We start from the raw sequence: 19,704 nt of genomic DNA on the forward strand, positions 1-19,704 counted from the left end.
GGAAATGTGCCCGTGCACTTACTGCGCGAGCGAACGCGGAAGTGACACGTTTTCTGTTTATGTGAGAAAAAGATGGCAGAGAGCAGCCCCATAGCAGTGAAGCGATGCGATTCTGCATGTGTATATGCCGTGAGCATGGAGGCTATCTCAGCACTGACGGAGCTGGATGATCTGGAGCGGGTCTACCAGCAGCTCTGCACCGAGGAGGTGAGAATTCTTCCAGCGGGCAGCTGTAGGGATGCAAAGATGTTCCCATAGACTGTGTTAGCATAGCTAGCTAAACCAGAAGCATTTTTCTTTTGGCATTATACTCTATCTGCCTTATAAGCTGGGTGGTTCAAGCCCTGAATGCTGATTGGCCGTATACAAATGGGTATGATAAAAAAAATGCTTGTTTACTGTTCGAATTACGTTGGTAACCAGTTTATAATAGCAGTAAAGGACCTCGGGGTTCATATACCACGGCTAAGGGCACTCTGCGTTCTTAAGAACAGCCCTTAGCCGTGGTATGTTGGTTATATACCACACCTCCTCGGGTCTTATTCCTTAATTATCCATTGCCTTTATCTATTGAAGATGAATGACACATTAAAGCTTTGTGTGTTCATCTACCACAGAAAAAGGTGGAGACTGAGCTGGAGAAGTTGGTTGGGCAGCAGGGGAACATTGACACCAAGATGCTCGCTCTTCAAAGGATGGGGTAAGTGTGTGTACTTTAGAGAGGGAGAGAAGTTTCACTGTCTGAGTACATCACAATAATCTAGAAGTTTCCATTCCTTATCTCCTTTTCTTCATTTGCACTGGTGTGGAAGAGATGGACTCTGGGGAAAGCAATATCTGGTAGATATTCACCACTGTGATTTCAACCATTTCAGATCATTATAGATGAAGGAAAGGAGATTAGTTGTGAAAGCTATGGTAGACTATTGAGATAAATACCATGTCTAATCCAATATCAATTCTCCTGTCACATTGTCCCCCAGGCCCAACCTGCAGCTGATAGGAGGAGATGCCAGTCAGCTGTCTGGCATGATTACCTTCACCTGCAGCCTGGCAGAGAATGTCAGCAGCAAAGTCCGCCAGCTAGACCTGGCGAAGGTACTATCTACAGACATGCTATTTACACCCATATAGACTCACTCACGGAAAGCACTTTTCCGTCCATAGTTTTTATACGAGTTTTTTAAATATTTTTATTTCACCTTTATTTAACCAGGTAGGCAAGTTGAGAACAAGTTCTCATTTGCAACTGCGACCTGGCCAAGATAAAGCATAGCAGTGTGAACAGACAACACAGAGTTACACATGGAGTCAATAACACAGTAGAAAAAAAAGGGGAGTCTATATACATTGTGTGCAAAAGGCATGAGGAGGTAGGCGAATAATTACAATTTAAAAAATTGCGACAGCTGTGATGGAAACAGGAAGTTTCAGTACAATTTAAAAAAATGCAAACGGATAATTTGTTCATTTGACATGGTGGATTTTTTGTGTCTATAAAAAAAAGAATGTGAGAAATGGCGGGGGAAATGCCTTTATGTGCAAATATTGAAAATTTTATTTGTATTTATTATGGATCCCCATTGGCTGCTGCTGTGGCCTGTGTGCCCTCAGGCCACTTCTCTACTACCACATCTACAACACAAAATCCATGTGTACGTGTGTGTATAGTGCGTATGTTATCATGTGTGTGCATGCATGTGTCTGTCTCTTCATAGTCCCGCTGTTCCATAAGGTGTGTTTTTATTTGTTTTTTAAATCAAATTTTACTGCTTGCATGAGTTACTTGATGTGGAATAGAGTTCCATGTAGTCATGGCTCTATGTAGTACTGTGCACCTCCCATAGTCTGTTTTTGACTTCGGGACTGTGAAGAGACCTCTGGTGCCATGTCTTGTGGGTGTATGCAAGGGTGTCCGAGCTGTGTGCCAGTAGTTCAAACAGACGCATTCAACATGTCAATATCTCTCACAAATACAAATAGTGATGAAGTCAATATCTCCTCCACTTTGAGCCAGGAGAGATTGACATGCATATTGTTAATGTTAGCTCTCTGTGTACATCCAAGGGCCAGCCGTGCTACCCTGTTCTGACCCAATTGCAATTGCAAGTCCCTCTTTGTGCACATGACTGAACAGTAGTCCAGGTGTGACAAAACTAGGTCCTGTGGGACTTGCCTTATTGATAGTGCTGTTAAGAAGGCAAAGAGCTTTATTATGGATAGACTTCTCCCCATCGTAGCTACTGTTGTATCAAATATGTTTTGACCATGACAGTTTAGAATCCAGGGTTACTGCAAGCAGTTTAGTCACCTCAACCTGTTCAATTTCCACATTATTCATTACAAAATTTAGTTGAGGTTTAGTGAATGATTTGTCCCAAATACAGTGCTTTTAGTTTTTGAAATATTTAGCACTAACTTATTTCTTGCCACCCATTCTGAAACTAACTGCACCTCTTTAAGTGTTGCAGTCATTTCAGTTGCTGTAGTAGCTGACATGTATAGTGTTGAGTCATCCGCATACATAGACACACTGGCTTTACTCAAAGCCACTGGCATGTCTTTAGTAAAGTTTGAAAAAATTAAGGGGCCTAGACAGCTGCCCTGATTCCTGATTCTACCTGGATTATGTTGGAGAGGCTTCCATTAAAGATCACCCTCTGTGTTCTGTTAGACCGGTAACTCCTTATCCACAGTATAGCGGGGTGTAAAACCATAACGCATACGTTTTTCCAGCAGACTATAGTGTCAAAAGCCGCACTGAAGTATAACAAAACAGCCCCCCACAATATTTTTATTATCAATTTCTCTCAGCCAATCATCAGTCATTTGTGTAAGTGCTGTGCTTGTTGAATGTCCTTCCCTATAAGCGTGCTGAACGTCTGTTGTCAATTTGTTTACTGGAACATAGTATTGTATCTGGTCAAACACCATTTTTTTCCCAAAAAATTTACTGGGGGTTGGTAACAGTCTGATTGGTCAGCTATTTGAGCATCCTCATCGTCTATTCCCAGGGACCTATAGGCCCCTCTGTCTTTAGCCAATATGTGCCATTTCATCTCTGGTCACTACTGCCTTCAAATTCTGCACATTTAGTGACAACTGAGTAAAACACTGTACTATGAAATTAGTAAGGGCCTGCATGGAGTATGTCAAATTGTTAATCCCCTTACCCTTTACTACAACTCCTGCACCCGGAAAGATTACTAGGGCTGAGACGGCAGATGTCCATAAGCTTCATTATTTTGAGCCACTGCTCTTTTAGCTCTGCCATTTGATCTGAAACTAATTTGCAAAGAACTGTTCAGCAACTCAGAAGCAAGTAATGTTGCTACTGTCAGTTCAGTTTTCCCCAAATAACACCCTTTCCATCCCCTGGGGAGGAAAATGTAGCCATCACCCCCACAGATCCAGAGATGATCCGGAGGTGTCTCCATGCCTTTGCCTATGTTTGACACATTTACCCTAGTTATCAATTGTTGTCCATCCAGTACATCAATACTACTGGTATCTGTTTTTAGGCCTGTGTAAGACAGGCAATTAGTTGTGTTTCCTACATCCGCATTCCCTGAGTTGCAGATACAAACAGGGGGAGTTTTTGGCCATTTAGTCTCAATTGGCTCACCTTTCTTAAATTCTTTAGCTGCATCTGAACTATTACCATTTGTCTTATTGCATAATCCACCTTCCCATGCTGCTTCCTTCCCCTTAGTGACCAACATCAGAGTAGTATAATAGCTGTTTCTTTGTCAAACCCTAGTATTGTTCCTTTGCATAAAATGGAGTAATTCACATCCAAAATCATTCTTTCCAATTGGTTCCCCACAGTAAGGCTGTGGAGGTGGGTTTCTGGAAAATCATTACCCGTGTGCCAGATGTGTTCCCCTTCCCCTGTAATCCTATGTCTGTCACTGCTTCCACCCATTTATTATTCTCCACATCCCTGTCCACAAAGGGAACAAGTAGGATTTGGAAAGCAATAATTACCCTGTATGTGTGTTTCCATGGTTGCGATTTTCTTGTTTCACAACCATAGTGTGTGTGTGTGTGTGTGTGTATGATGGTGTCCTCGACATCTGATGACTCTTCAGGTTCTGTGAACCCTTTGTTGGTTCTTCTGGCTTTTGGTCTCGGCCCTCTGCTTCTGTCCTTTTACGTGCTGATTCAAATTTTGGCAAAACCATTGTGCCGAAATCTTCACCTCCTACTAAATATCCCCCTTTGACGAATGGCTCTCTCCATGAGCCAATCGGCAAATATCAAAGATCATGGTTGATGGTAAACAGGGCATCCCAGAAAAAAAGATGTAACAATAAGCTAGACCTAGGACAGGGAGCACACCCTCTCTCCCTCCACAATTGGTGATTTGAGAATATCAGCCTGCTGCTGTTTCTCAAGATTCGTAGTTTCAGATGACACAAACGACTAAAAATAGAATGCATGTGTGTGACAACGGGAAACAGCCAATTTGGCCGCCTCATCAGCTATGCTGTGACCAATTCTAGGATATTCACACAAACCCGTGTGTGCATCAACCTTAACAATAGCCAATGTGTTAGATTTTCACATAGCTTCAATCAACTGTTCAACATAAGGTCTGTTATTAATAGGCGTGCCTGTGGTATTAGTAAACTCTCTTGCTCTCCAAATCCCACACCATGACAAACAAACCTCAATAACATATGCTGAGTCTGAGTAGACAGTAAAGGCCTTACCTTCCCCCAATTCACAAGCTGTGGTCAGAGCTAATAAATCTCCCTGTTGCGCTGATAAATGGTCTGGTAGGGGCCGAATAACCTCAATATCACCTTCCACATCTACTACAGTAAATCCTACATGTTTCTTCCCTGTGCTTTGATCTACAGTTGAAGTCGGAAGTTTACATACACCTTAGCCAAGTAGATTTAAACTCAGTATTTATTTATTTTATTATTTTTTTATTTATACAGCTTTTTCTCATTGAGATGATATCTCTTTTCCAAGAGAGACCTGGTCCAATAGCAGCAGGGGGAACGTTTCAGACAAAACAAAACTATAAACACACGTACAGTACAACAATTACATATTACATTAAAAACACAAACATCTTGACTAAAAACAGCTGCCCTAAAACAAATGACACTTTTCTATGATATATACATCGATCAAGTGTTTAAACTCCACCAACGAAACTAGATCATCACATTTTAAAATGTTCAGGAGAGAATTCCAGGACCACGGTGCTAAGTAACTAAAACTATTTCTACCATGACCTGTTCTAATTTTTAGTACTGTTAGAAGCAAATCAGAATGGGACCCTAATTGATATTTATTTACTGACCTGACCAAAAAAGAACTGATACTGACCTGACTAAAAAAAGAACAGAGCATTTTACCCAATATGGCCTTATAAATCAGTGTATACCAGTGTTTAAGCCTATGCAAGGTCAATGACGACCAGCCAACAGCGCTGTAGAGATCACAATGATGTGTTAGACGTTTTTGATTTGTAATGAACCTGAGGGCTGCATGATATACTGAATCAAGTGCTCTCAGGGTAGTGGCTGAGGCCTGCATATATACACTGCTCAAAAAAATAAAGGGAACACTTAAACAACACAATGTAACTCTAAGTCAAGCACACTTCTGTGAAATCAAACTGTCCACTTAGGAAGCAACACTGATTGACAATACATTTCACATGCTGTTGTGCAAATTGAATAGACAACAGGTGGAAATTATAGGCAATTAGTAAGACACCTCCAATAAAGGAGTGGTTCTGCAGGTGGTGACCACAGACCACTTCTCAGTTCCTATGCTTCCTGGCTGATGTTTTGGTCACTTTTGAATGCTGGCGGTGCTTTCACTCTAGTGGTAGGATGAGACGGAGTCTACAACCCACACAAGTGCCTCAGGTAGTGCAGCTCATCCAGGATGGCACATCAATGCGAGCTGTGGCAAGAAGGTTTGCTGTGTCTGTCAGCGTAGTGTCCAGAGCATGGAGGCGCTACCAGGAGACAGGCCAGTACATCAGGAGACGTGGAGGAGGGCAACAACCCAGCAGCAGGACCGCTACCTCCGCCTTTGTGCAAGGAGGAGCAGGAGGAGCACTGCCAGAGCCCTGCAAAATGACCTCTAGGTGGCCACAAATGTGCATGTGTCTGCTCAAACTGTCAGAAACAGATTCCATGAGGGTGGTATGAGGGCCCGATGTCCACAGGTGGGGGTTGTGCTTACAGCCCAACACCTTGCAGGACGTTTGGCATTTGCCAGAGAATACCAAGATGGGCAAATTTGCCACTGGCGCCCTGTGCTCTTCACAGATGAAAGCAGGTTCACACTGAGCACGTGACCGACGTGACAGAGTCTGGAGACGCCGTGGATTGATCGTGCCCACCGGTCGCTGCGCCCAAAGCCCCAGGATGGTGAGAGGCCCCGTGACATAATTCTTAGAGTGCACTTGTTCCATGAGAAGATGGAGATTCTCAGACGAGCCCGCAACACCACTCTGAGCTTTCAAGGACAGAGCTTCTCCATCTACCAGGACTACTCCCCCACTGTTTCCAGGCAGCACGCAGCTTTCGGACAGGCCAAACGACTACTATGGGACCATCCAGGTGTGAAGTATGGACTGCGATTCCCGGCCAGTTTATGGCAAAGACTGATGGTAAAGACTACACATTTGATTCTCCGGATGAGGCTATGGCTCACATTCAACATCACATCAAGAAGTCTTGAACTTGCTCATAGTTCAGCAACTGTTGCTTGTGAACTGTGGATGGTAAGTAGCCCACCTGTGGTACAATTATGTTTAGTTATAACATGCTAGTCTTGTATAGTTGGGGAGTTGGCGAGCCCATTCAGGCTTATTTGATGTGATCTAATGTTTTGATCATCTAGAGTGCTTGCCTTACAAGCATTCAGTCATTTTAATTTAATTGTATTAAGGTTTTACTCAACACCTGTGTTTCTACGCTGTCTCGTTCACCTTTTCAGTTTGTTTACATAGTGTCTCAGTGACTCAAAATATTTTTGGTTATTTGTTTACTGCATCTGTTTGCATTGACACAGTAAATGTTTCCTAAGGCTACACGTTTTTGGGGGACTTCACTTCAATTTTAAAAGTTTTGAGCGTCATTTATGCCCATTTACGTTGCGCACACGTAGTTTTTTGGTCTTGATTGTAAGTTGTCTCAGCGTCAACTAGACAATTATTATATATATATATATATATATATATATACACACACACACACACAGTGGGGCAAAAAAGTATTTAGTCAGCCACCAATTGTGCAAGTTCTTCCACTTATCAAGATGAGAGAGGCTTGTCATTTTCATCATAGGTACACTTCAACTATGACAGACAAAATGAGAAGAAAAAAAATCTAGAAAATCATATTGTAGGATTTTTAATGAATTTATTTGCAAATTATGGTGGAAAATAAGTATTTGGTCAATAACAAAAGTTTATCTCAATACTTTATTATATACCCTTTGTTGGCAATGACAGAGGTCAAATGTTTTCTGTAAGTCTTCACAAGGTTTTCACACACTGTTGCTGGTATTTTGGCCCATTCCTCCTCGCAGATCTCCTCTAGAGCAGTGATGTTTTGGGGCTGTTGCTGGGCAACACGGACTTTCAACTCCCTCCAAAGATTTTCTATGGGGTTGAGATCTGGAGACTGGCTAGGCCACTCCAGGACCTTGAAATGCTTCTTACGAAGCCACTCCTTCGTTGCCCGGGCGGTGTGTTTGGGATCATTGTCATGCTGAAAGATCCAGCCACGTTTCATCTTCAATGCCCTTGCTGATGGAAGGAGGTTTTCACTCAAAATATCACGATACATGGCCCCATTCATTCTTTCCTTTACACGGATCAGTCGTCCTGGTCCCTTTGCAGAAAAACAGCCCCAAAGCATGATGTTTCCACCCCCATGCTTCACAGTAGGTATGGTGTTCTTTGGATGCAACTCAGCATTCTTTGTCCTCCAAACACGACGAGTTGAGTTTTTACTGAAAAGTTATATTTTGGTTTCATCTGACCATATGACATTCTCCCAATCTTCTTCTGGATCATCCAAATGCTCTCTAGCAAACTTCAGACTGGCCTGGACATGTACTGGCTTAAGCAGGGGGACACGTCTGGTACAGCATGATTTGAGTCCCTGGCGGCGTAGTGTGTTACTGATGGTAGGCTTTGTTACTTTGGTCCCAGCTCTCTGCAGGTCATTCACTAGGTCTGGGATTTTTGCTCACTGTTCTTGTGATCATTTTGACCCCACGGGGTGAGATCTTGCGTGGAGCCCCAGATCGAGGAAGATTATCAGTGGTCTTGTATGTCTTCCATTTCCTAATAATTGCTCCCACAGTTGATTTCTTCAAACCAAGCTGCTTACCTATTGCAGATTGGTGGTGCAGGTCTCCAATTTTGTTTCTGGTGTCCTTTGACAGCTCTTTGGTCTTGGCCATAGTGGAGTTTGGAATGTGACTGTTTGAGGTTGTGGACAGGTGTCTTTTATACTGATAACAAGTTCCAACAGGTGCCATTAATACAGGTAACAAGTGGAGGACAGAGGAGCATCTTAAAGAAGAAGTTACAGGTCTGTGAGAGCCAAAAATCTTGCTTGTTTGTAGGTGACCAAATACTTATTTTCCACCATAATTTGCAAATAAATTCATTAAAAATCCTACAATGTGATTTTCTGGATTTTCTTTTTCTTCTCATTTTGTCTGTCATAGTTGAAGTGTACCTATGATGAAAATTACAGGCCTCTCTCATCTTTTTAAGTAGGAGAACTTGCACAATTGGTGGCTGACTAAATACTTTTTATATATATATATATTGTTTTATTGTCTTACTACGATTTCCTTACTTCAAATTAGGTTTTTGGTGAGAGCCTTTATATATATATTTTTTTTTCTCTCTCAATGCCTGTTATAAGACTGTGAATATAATTATATACATCTACAAGTGGTGCTTTTGTAATTTATTTTGCACAAGGGATTCACTTAATTTTTTTCTCTTTTTGCTGCTTGATCCACTAACAAAACGTGACTTTAAAGAGCGGGACTGTGGGTTTAGGTTTAAGACCGCACTCTCACAGACATACTGTGCGAAGAGAACATGTTCTATTTAAGCTTGTACCTCGTTCGGGGAGGTACTATGGGGGGTGGGGGGGCAGGTTGAATTGTTCAGTTCTAATGTTGTCATTCTGTCTTTTTAGTTTTTTGTTCTGTACTTTTTCCAAACATCTTGCACCGTACATTATTACACTGAGCCAAGTTATTCTGGGTTTTTTGGGCGCTCATTGCTTTTCCACTCTATGTTCTAATGACAGGATTGTATAACGGGAATGCCCAGGGGGGCCGAAATAATGCGATCAAGTACATTTCGTGGAACATCAAAGGGGTTAACAACCCTGTGAAGCGTAAGAGGGTGTTGACACACTTCAAAAGGGTTTGAATGCAAATGTTGCATTTCTACAAGAGACTCACTTGAGGACTGGTGAGCATTTTAGGATGCGTAGGGACTGGGTTGGTCAAGTGTTCCACTCTAACTTTCATAGTAAATCAAGAGGTGCTGCCATTTTGGTTGATAAATCTACTCCCTTTGTAGCTTCTGAGGTTATTGCTGATCCTAAGGGACGATATGTCACAGTAACCGGTAAACTGTTTTCTACCCCTCTTGTTTTGGCTAGTGTTTATGCTCCCAATTGGGATGACACAAGTTTAATTTATTCCTTTTTATCTGCTATACCCAATTTAGATTCTCATTTGTTGATTTTAAGGGGGATTTCAACTGTAAAATGTCCCCAGTTCTTGACAAGTCCTCACGAAGAACTACAGGCCCGTCTAAATGTGCCCTACTTATTCAATCTTTTCTTCAGAAATATGCTATATTTGAGGCCTGGCGTTTCCTACATCCTACAGATAGACAGTATTCCTTTTTATTCTCATGTTCATCAAACATACTCCCGGATTGATTACTTCTTTTTGGACAAAAAAACTTCTGCCTAGTCTTCGGCGGTGTACTTACGAGAGTATTGTTATTTCTGACCATTCACCATAAGTGCTTGAACTAGAGTTTCCCCAGCGACCTCTTATGTATTATCAATGGCGTCTTAACCCCATTTTACTCTCAGATAAGGCGTTTGTCAATTTCATTTTCTTCTGAAATCACCTTATTCCTAGAAATGAATTCAACACCAGGTATGTCTTGATCTACCATATGGGAGTCTCTCAAAGCATACCTACGTGGCCAAATTATTTCATATACAGCCAACCAAAACAGAGTTCGCTCTCAGCAACTTCGGGACCTGAGCGAATCCATAGCCACATTGGATGAGAAGTATGCTACGGATCCTTCCTCTGATCTGCATAAAGAGCGCCAACTACTCAAATCTGAATTTGATGAGCTTTCTACCAGGCAAGCTGAACAGTTACTCTTGTGAGGGTAGCCTCAGACAGCCTCGTCAAGCCACCTCTCCAAAATAAAATAACTAGTAATGGGTAATTGTCGCTGAATTACTTCTAACAAATAAAATAAAAATCATCAATCATTCATTTCACGTATGCACATATGTTTCCGAGTAAGTTCTGCAAAATAGAAAAGGGTCCGAGTTGTTTTATTATTCCTACAGTCATATATCTTAGTGATGTCACTGCCTACGTCATTACCTTCTACTCATGAGACCAAAACCATGCCTACACAGCTATATAAACAAGAGTTTTAGTGTTATCTAAAATAGCAGTAAATGTCCACTCCCCAAGTTGATTTATAGTGGAATGTCTGACTAGTCTCTTATCTCTTACACTCCCCTGCAGAGTTTTGTCTGTCACACATTTCTCAGACAGTTTCTTTATAAGAGGCAGAGATTTAGAAAAGGCTGGAACAATATTAAACCTTTATAATGAATATATATTAGTTCATCTGTAGTCTAGGACCCCATAAATATTAATACAACATAAGCATAATCAATTATTATAATACATCAAACATTTGATACAGCCCCTATCATGACCCCAAGGTGAACCCCTGACAATTTCATTAACCTTGTTTCTTAACATATGTAGCTTAACATTTTTAGCACTTTTCTGGGATGCTTGATTGTTTGCATTGCTTTACTGGTGAGCTTAGCAGAAGTATACATGCTTATGTTATTTATGTTAGTGCAGGGTGAGCTGCACACAGTGGATTTCCTACACTGGCTCAGTAGGTAACAGTAGAAATCTGGTTCATAGGCACATGATTACTGCATACAATAGTTTTGGGATCAGCAGAAGCAGTAAGAGGGAAATACAATGTAGGTAACTGAATTTGTCTTCCAACATCCCTGAGATAATGTTAATTTGCTGAAGAATTTTGACAACTCATTGACACAATGGTAGGGATTAACTGAGCTGGGCTTTGGTTCATTGATAAGTCATTATCTTGGTAATGCTTTGGGTCATTGTAATGCTGTGAAAGGATCCAGGAACCCAAACTATTTGGCTGGGACCCATCCTCCTTATAAAAAGAGCTTTGTTTCCAGAAGGTATAAATATTGTCAATAAATGTTACACCCACAGATCTGCATTAGTCTCATAGCCAGTTATTGAGGGCTAAAAGTCTGCTGAACCGTTCAATGCCACGATTTAGGGAGGGCAGAAGGCCAGATATTATGGGGTGTTGGTAGTGGTGACCATCCATAATGCGGTAAACTTGGAGTCATGCAATGATATGGTGTGTGGAAATAAGTTATGATGAATTTCACAGTGTGATGAAAGTGCATGGAGATGAGCTTGATACTCCTTTACAATAAATATTGAGGTTCTTATTCTGGTCACATGATGATCAATGCTTAACTGCTATTTGACAAATAAAAATATTCTAGCTCTTATCCAAAATAATCTCATGTAGACTAGCCTAGATGTATCTGCAAACTGTTGGCTAGAGCGCACGTGCCAAGACCAGAGCAGGCACATTTGCTATTTAACGCAACAGTTTTTATGACAAAACTAGTTGGAAATGCAATGGAAACACATTGAACTTTCACTTTTTTAAAAATTCAGTACATGACAACTTAAGCAAAAATTTACATTTTGTGTGCACTACATCATCACGCACAGATTTTTATCCGCAATAAGTCAGTTTCCCACTGGTGTGAAAATGCATATATCTTCTTAATGCAGATTTTTGAACATTCGCATCGAAACCAAGCTAATCACACACTTACTGTATGTGTGTAGACATAGTTAAGAGAGGGATTAGGATATAAAATTATGTTCCGATCAGCTCCAATGAGTGATGTAATCACGCACTGTTTGTATGTGTGTTCACAGACCAGGCTTTATAAGGTTATCCAGCGGGCTGATGACATCCTGGACCTGAAGTTCTGTACAGACGGCGTTCAGACGGCGCTACACAATGAGGACTATGAACAGGCTGCTGCCCACATCCACCGCTACCTTTCTCTCGACCAATCAGTCATTGAGCTAAGTCGCCAAGGAGAAGAGAGTAAGGGAAATTTGATAACTCACTAGGGTTGTAAAATTCCGGGAATTTTTTATAATTTCCATAGTTTTCCAGGAAACCTGGTTGGAATGAGCTGAAAATCCAGAATCCTCCAAACAGGATTTCTGGAAATCCAGGAAATGTATTGAAAGTTCCTATAATTTTGCAACCCTACTCACATTACACTTCACACATCATTTTGAGTCGAGGGCCGCATTGGGATTTCTAAATTCAACCGAGGGCCGCAGTTTTTTTGGGGATCGATTTTTGTTTTGTCAAAATAAATGATTATTAGTTATTTAAAAATAGGAAAGTCCATTATCATTTCTACATACTTTCTATCTTGTTTTAGACGTTAATATTTTGTAGGGATGCACTGATGTGGGATAATAAGAAAATATGTCAAATGACTTTAATATGGGAAAGGTGTAAAACATTTTTGAATTTGGATCAAAGTTACTGAAATGCATTGGAAAGTTCAGGAAATCAGGGAAGCACATCAGGTAATGTGCAGAAAGTAAGATCTGCATTGCTTTCAGTTTTTGTCACAGTCCCTTCTAACGTGTTCTGTGCGGTCTTTGATACTATTTTCTGCTCAGGCAGTGCTGTGGACGCTAGCCTGGCCATGCTTCAAGAGGCAGAGCAGCGATTGAAAGTCCTGGTTGCGGACAGACTGGATGAGGCTGTTACCAGGGGTGATCTGGCGCAGGTGGAAAGATTCTTTAAAATCTTCCCTCTGCTTGGCCTCCACGAGCAAGGCCTGGCTCGCTTTGGCCAGTACCTCTGCAGCCAGGTGAGTGGGGTTGTCCATGCAATAGTGTGTGTGTGAGCGTTAATGCTTGTGCATTTGTTTCTTCACGGTTGTCTTTTTTCTCTTTCTCAGCTGGCCTCTAAAGCAGATGAGAACCTGCTCTTGGCTGTGGGAGGAGAGCTGGGAGAGAGGAGAGCTGCCCTGGTCTTTGCTGACACCCTGACTCTGCTGCTGGAGGGTGAGGAACTGACCATAATGATGATGTCTTTTTAGACATGTCTGTAAACGTGTTGGTTTGTGTGTATGTATAGGAAAATAGAATTGGTGGAAAATATTTAGTGTGTGTTTCAGGCATAGCTCGTGTTGTGGAGACCCACCAGCCCATCGTAGAGACGTACTACGGTCCAGGCTACCTGTATACTCTCATCACTCACCTGCAGCAGGAGTGTGACCGACAGGCCCAGAAAGTAGTTGACAAGTTCATCCAACAGAGAGACTACCACAACAAGGTCTGTGTCGATTGCATTCAATTCATTAGATCTTTATATTACAGACTATGCTAAGAAAGTGTTATTAAATTGAATGTTTCTGCTTGCAGTTTCAGATCGTCCAGAGCAGCATGATGAAGAGTGTGCCCACTGAGAGGATTGAACCCAGGTCAGTGTGACAGTTCAGCCTACTTTATTTCAACAGCATTACTCAATGTCATCTTTTGGTGTGGAGGGCAATGAATGTGTACTATGCGTATTTATGATGCGTTTCACCTGTGTTTCACCTGTGTGTGTGTAGGGAGCTGGATCCTGTATTACTGGAAGTCACTCTGATGAATGCCAGGTCGGAGCTTTACTTAAGATTCCTGCGCCGTCGCATGATGGCCGACTTCGAGGTCGGGGATGCTACGGCAACACCTGGCATCGTCCAAGGTAAGACACCCAACACACACACTTATAAAACCCTGTACACATGTTGTAGTAAGTAAGTTAGTAAGTTTGGTTGTCTTTGTTTCTTGCTACAGAGCACAAGCATAATGTGGAGAAACTGCTGAAACACTGCATGCTGGGCCAGCTCATGCAGGAGCTGATTGGCTACTACATTCCAATGGAGGAGTACTACATGAGGGAGACCGTCAGCAAGGTTAGCCACCACTTCTAACTATATAGCAGGGGCTTTCATTTTATCCCTGAATCAGCCCCTCCATTAGAAGGAAAATAATGAAAACCAGCAATGCTGTCGTAGTCCTCAAACCCAGATTTGAATACCCTTGATACACAGTATACATATGTAACCACATAATAGTAATAATGATTATATTAATTCCCTTTGCCCCTCTCTTCTAAGGCTGTAGCTATGGATACATATGAGAAGGGTCAGCTGACATCCAGCATGGTGGATGACTGTTTCTACATTGTGAAGAAGTGCATCAGCAGAGCTCTGTCCAGCTCCAGCATTGACTGTCTGTGTGCCATGATCAACCACTCAACCTCAGTGCTAGAGTCTGACTTCAGGTAGACAGCAGTTAGACACACACTCAATCAATAATTTGAACACTCACTTGAATCTCATTCCAGCTCACATCCTCCTTTTTCTCTCTGTCTTCCACCAACTCATGCTTCTCTTTCGCTCTGTCTTTCTCCCCCCTTTCTATCTGTCTCTCTCAGGGAGGTGTTGTATAATAAGCTGAGGCAGGGCTTCCCTGCGACCACGCTGCAGGACATCCAGCGTGGGGTGAGCAGTGCAGTGAGTCTGATGCAGAGCAGCCTGCAGCAGGGCAAGTTCAACAACCTGGGCATTGACAGCGCAGAGGTCGCCAAGGCTGCCTTCCTGGTGAGGGACTTGTGTACACACACAAACACTGACCGACACACACAAACACTTACCTCCAAACTGAACATTGAATGCACGGAAAATGCCAAGGCATCGTTCCTGGTAAGAAACACACACAGTCTAAAACACAACTGGTCACAGAGAGCACACTAAGGCAGCATTCTTGATGATTAACAGGCAACAGACACATACATTCACTCACACCCGTCTTTCTTTCTATCCCAGGTGACTCTGAATAACGTGGAGGTGTGTAGTGAGAACATCACCACTCTGAAGAGGAACCTGGAGGTGAGTTAGCTTACTGCTTATATCATCTCTTTAGTCTTCTAAAGAGTAACATTTCAATAAGACACACTATGTGTAGTATACCACAGATGATGACGTTTTCCCCTCTCTCTCTTTCTCAGAGTGATTGCTCCAAGTTGTTCACTCAGGGGGCGGGATCAGGAGAGCAAGCTAAGATTGACAGCTGTCTGTCAGACCTCGTCAACACGTCCAGCAAGTTCAAGGATCTCTTGCAGGTTGGAGGACACAGAAATGTACTCAGATCAGAGTGACATATGATCTGTCTCTGTGCAGTTGTGTTAAGGGGGTCTTTGACTTCATTGTGCAATAAATACTAGTAACAGTAGTAGTACTAGCAGCAACATTTATTTGTAAGTCACAGTGATAAACTGAATTGTGTACCAATTTACATGCATAGACAATATACAACTACATAACGTCACCAGTGTGTCTAATCTGTATGGAGTAGAACTAACTCAGTTGTGACCCTCAGGAGGGCCTGACGGAGCTGAACACCACAGCCATCAAGCCTCAGGTCAAACCGTGGATCAGCAGCTTCCTGTCCATCTCACACAGCATAGAGGAGGTACGAACACACACACACACACACTGGGCCACACCCTTTCCCCCCAGTGTGTGACTGTAATGTTTTTTTTTGTGCAGGAGGAGTTTAATGAGTACGAGGCCAATGACCCCTGGGTCCAGCAGCTCATCGTCAACCTCGAGCAGCTCATGGCAGAGTTCAAGGTAACCATACTTTTGCTTAGCCTCAGGAATACATCTCCCACATTATCATTTTACAAACTCTTTCTCTTCTCCCCTTTCTATAATCTCTCTCTCTCTTGTTCACTCAGACGGGGCTCTCTTCAGTTATTTACGACACACTGACCAGCCTCATGACCAGTTTGGTCTCCATGGAGATGGAGAAGACCGTCCTGAAGTGCACCTTCAGCAGGGTGAGATCCCAGGCCTGGCCACAGGGTGGCATCACACCTACCGCATGCACATCTGTGACGTAATGATAAGAGGCCCTCTTTTAATGTTTTATTTATGATTCCAGAAGGATGGTAGATGAAGCTTCTTTCCCCTTGGCATCTGCCTCTTTAGACGGTGTGTGTGTGTGTGCTATAATTTAGTGCAAGGATACTAAAGCACTTTATTGCAGGCCACGTATCCCCTCTTTCTTTTTCTGGGATGTTCTCTGTTTGATCCTTTTTGATGTGGTCTTTGTTTAAATATTTAATTGCTGGTCTGGATACCTTTTTTTCTGTTTCATGCTCTTGATTTTAACCCCTTATTGCACCTGTCCCTTAGCTGGGAGGGCTTCAGTTTGATAAGGAGCTGCGTTCTCTGGTGGCCTACCTCACTACTGTCACCACCTGGACTATTAGGGACAAGTTTGCTCGGCTCACTCAGATGGCCACCATCCTCAACCTGGAGCGGGTAATCTGCAGTATACACACACACACATTTCTCAACCCACAGACAATCACATAGCTGGGGTCACATACAGTGTATTCGGGAAGTATTCAGACTCCTTGACTTTTTACACATTTTGTTACATTATAGCCTTATTCTAAAATTGATTAAATAATTTTCCTTATTAATCTACACACGATACCCCATAATGACGAAGCGAAAACAGTTTTTTTTTTTTAAATGTTTGCAAATGTATTAAGAATAAAAAACAGCTTATTTTCAGACCCTTTGCTATGAGACTCGAAATTGAGCTCAGGTGCATCCTGTTTCCATTGATCATCCTTGATGTTTCTACAACTTGATTGGAGTCCACCTGTGGTAAATTCAATTGATTGGACATGATTTGGAAAGGCACGCACCTGTCTATATAAGGTCCCACAGTTGACAGTGCATGTCAGAGCAAAAACCAAGCCATGAGGTTGAAGGAATTGTCCGTTCAGCTCTGAGACATGATTGTGTCGAGGGACAGATCTGGGGAAGGGTACCAAAACATTTCTGCAGCATTGAAGGTCCCCAAAAACACAGTGGCCTCCATCATTCTTAATTGGAAGAAGTTTGGAACCACCAAGTCTCTTCCTAGAGCTGGCCGAACTGTGCAATCGGTGGATAAGGGCCTTGGTCATGGAGGTGACCAAGAATCCGATGGTCACTCTGACAGAGCTCCAGAGTTCCTCTGTGGAGATGGGAGAACTTTCCAGAAGGAAAACCATCTCTGCAGGACTTCAACAATCAGGACTTTATGGTAGAGTGGCGAGACGGAAGCCATTCCTCAGTAAAAGGCATGTGACAGCCCGCTTGGAGTTTGCCAAAGGGCACCTAAAGGACTATCAAGGCCATGAGAAACAAGATTCTCTGGTCTGATGAAACCAAGATTGAAATCTTTGGCCTGAATGCCAAGCGTCACGTCTGGAGGAAACCTTGCACCATCCCTACGGTGAAGCATGGTGGTGGCGGAATCATGCTGTGGGAATGTTTTTCAGCGGCAGGGACTGGGAAACTAGTCAGGATCGAGGGAAAGATGAACGAAGCAAAGTACAGAGAGATCCTTGATAAAAAACCTGCTCCAGAGCTCTCAGGATGTCCTTGAGTGGCCCAGCCAGAGTCCGGACTTAAACTCAATCGAACAGCTCTGGAGAGACTTGAAAATTGCAGTGCAGCGACGCTCCCCATCCAACCTGATAGAGCTTGAGAGGATCTGCAGACAAGAATGGGAGAAACTCCCCAAATACAGGGGTGCCAAGCTTGTAGCGTCATACCTAATAAGACTCGAGGCTGTAAGCCTGCCAAAGGTGCTTCAAAAAGTACTAAGGTCTGAATACTTATGTAAATGTAATATTTCTGTTTTTCATTTTTTTATACATTTGAAAAAAAATCTATACCTGTTTTTGCTTTGTCATTATGGGGTATTGTGTGTAGTTTGATTAGGGGAAGAAAAAAAACATTTAATCAATTTTAGATTAAGGCTGTATCGTAACAAAAGGTGGAAAAGGTTGAGGGGTCTGAATACTTTTCGAATGCACTATCTATTTACCACTGACCCTCTCACTTTGTAGACTTTCATGTCTCTGTATACACAGGCCTGTTCTCAGAACTGTGTGTATGTTGTTGTGTTTCTAGGTAACAGAGATCCTGGATTACTGGGGCCCGAACTCTGGTCCTCTAACTTGGCGTCTCACTCCAGTGGAGGTCCGGCAGGTTCTGGCACTTCGCATCGATTTCCGCAGTGAGGACATCAAGAGGCTCCGCCTCTAACCCTGCTACCCAGAGAATGTGCTGGTGCACATGTTACATGGGACTAGACTCATGCTGATTGGTCTTTGAGGAAAAAGAGGAGTGTGCAGGTGGATCCCCTGAGAGGAAGTCCCTGTTGGTCCTAACCTCTGCTGGCCTCATAGGAGGTGGGGGAAGAGGTTGCCCCTAACTACAAATACAGTGATAGATATTTGTTTTACCCCCAAATGGTTACAGTTAGGTTTGAGGTAGGGTGATCTGATCCTAGATCTGTAGTTAATGCTACTTCTACCTCATACAGCCAATCAGAGCCAGGAGTAACAGCAGTAATGGAACTATGGGATTGTGGAACAGTGGGATTATGGATTTGAGCCTTTTGGCTTGGATTAATGAATATTATGTAACATATTAAATGTAAAATATTAAAGTGTTCTCTCGAAGATGTCTTTTTTTGTCATTAATTTATATTGAAAGCCCTTTAACGGAATCCATCATATTGAAACTGGGCACGCAGGGACAGACGAGCTATACTCTCTGGTGGAGAGTGGTGTGCCTATGTTTTCTGACACTGAAATGACCCAGTAATTAACATAGAATCCATCAAACTAACAGAACCAGGTCAGACGGCTGATCTAGACTCATCATTCAATATATAAATAACACATTTTAACTGATGACAAAGTCTAATCTAGAAGATAGACCATGATCTTAGAAAATGGAATTCTGTTGATAGCTGCTACTTTCCAATATTTCCTGACATGATGTTCCATACATATGGAGATGGCAAAGTCTTAGGGCTAGATTCAATCCAATCTGCCATTTTTGGCCATGCACCAGGCAATGTTCTTGTGGAGATTGCATTCACTGTAAACGCTGTATATGCCGGCTCAATCGGAAATTATCTTTAAATGTCAATGGCGCTATAACGCAGATCAGATTGAATCTTGGCCTTATGCTCTCATGAGGCATAGAAGACCTGTTTTCAGTCTGAAATATACCCCTGGACACTTCTGGTAGATCTGAGATGATTAGACATGTAGGCAGTATGGAGGAAAGTCCACCGATCCAACCATAAGAGTCAATGGAGCTATTACCATATTGCACCCATCCGATCATTTCAGATCAATGAGAATATGAGAAGAGCTTTGGGTTGATTTCA

General features: G+C 42.4%; 1 protein-coding gene across 1 annotated transcript; it reads left to right on the forward strand.

The window, feature by feature from the left end:
- The first annotated feature begins 4 nt into the window (after positions 1–4).
- LOC116352737 (conserved oligomeric Golgi complex subunit 4) lies at positions 5–18,975 on the forward strand. The gene is made up of 19 exons (XM_031811699.1): positions 5–207; positions 618–700; positions 984–1,098; positions 12,304–12,478; positions 13,075–13,268; positions 13,359–13,464; positions 13,578–13,735; positions 13,825–13,883; positions 14,016–14,149; positions 14,242–14,360; positions 14,565–14,731; positions 14,885–15,050; positions 15,276–15,338; positions 15,458–15,571; positions 15,829–15,921; positions 15,999–16,082; positions 16,190–16,291; positions 16,650–16,778; positions 18,432–18,975. Exons 1-19 carry the CDS (start codon positions 73–75, stop codon positions 18,564–18,566), a joined length of 2,331 nt encoding a protein of 776 aa, XP_031667559.1. The 5' UTR covers positions 5–72; the 3' UTR covers positions 18,567–18,975.
- Positions 18,976–19,704: the final 729 nt, after the last annotated feature.

This window comes from Oncorhynchus kisutch, linkage group LG3 (genome assembly GCF_002021735.2).
Source record: "Oncorhynchus kisutch isolate 150728-3 linkage group LG3, Okis_V2, whole genome shotgun sequence".
Taxonomy (NCBI): Eukaryota; Metazoa; Chordata; class Actinopteri; order Salmoniformes; family Salmonidae; genus Oncorhynchus; species Oncorhynchus kisutch.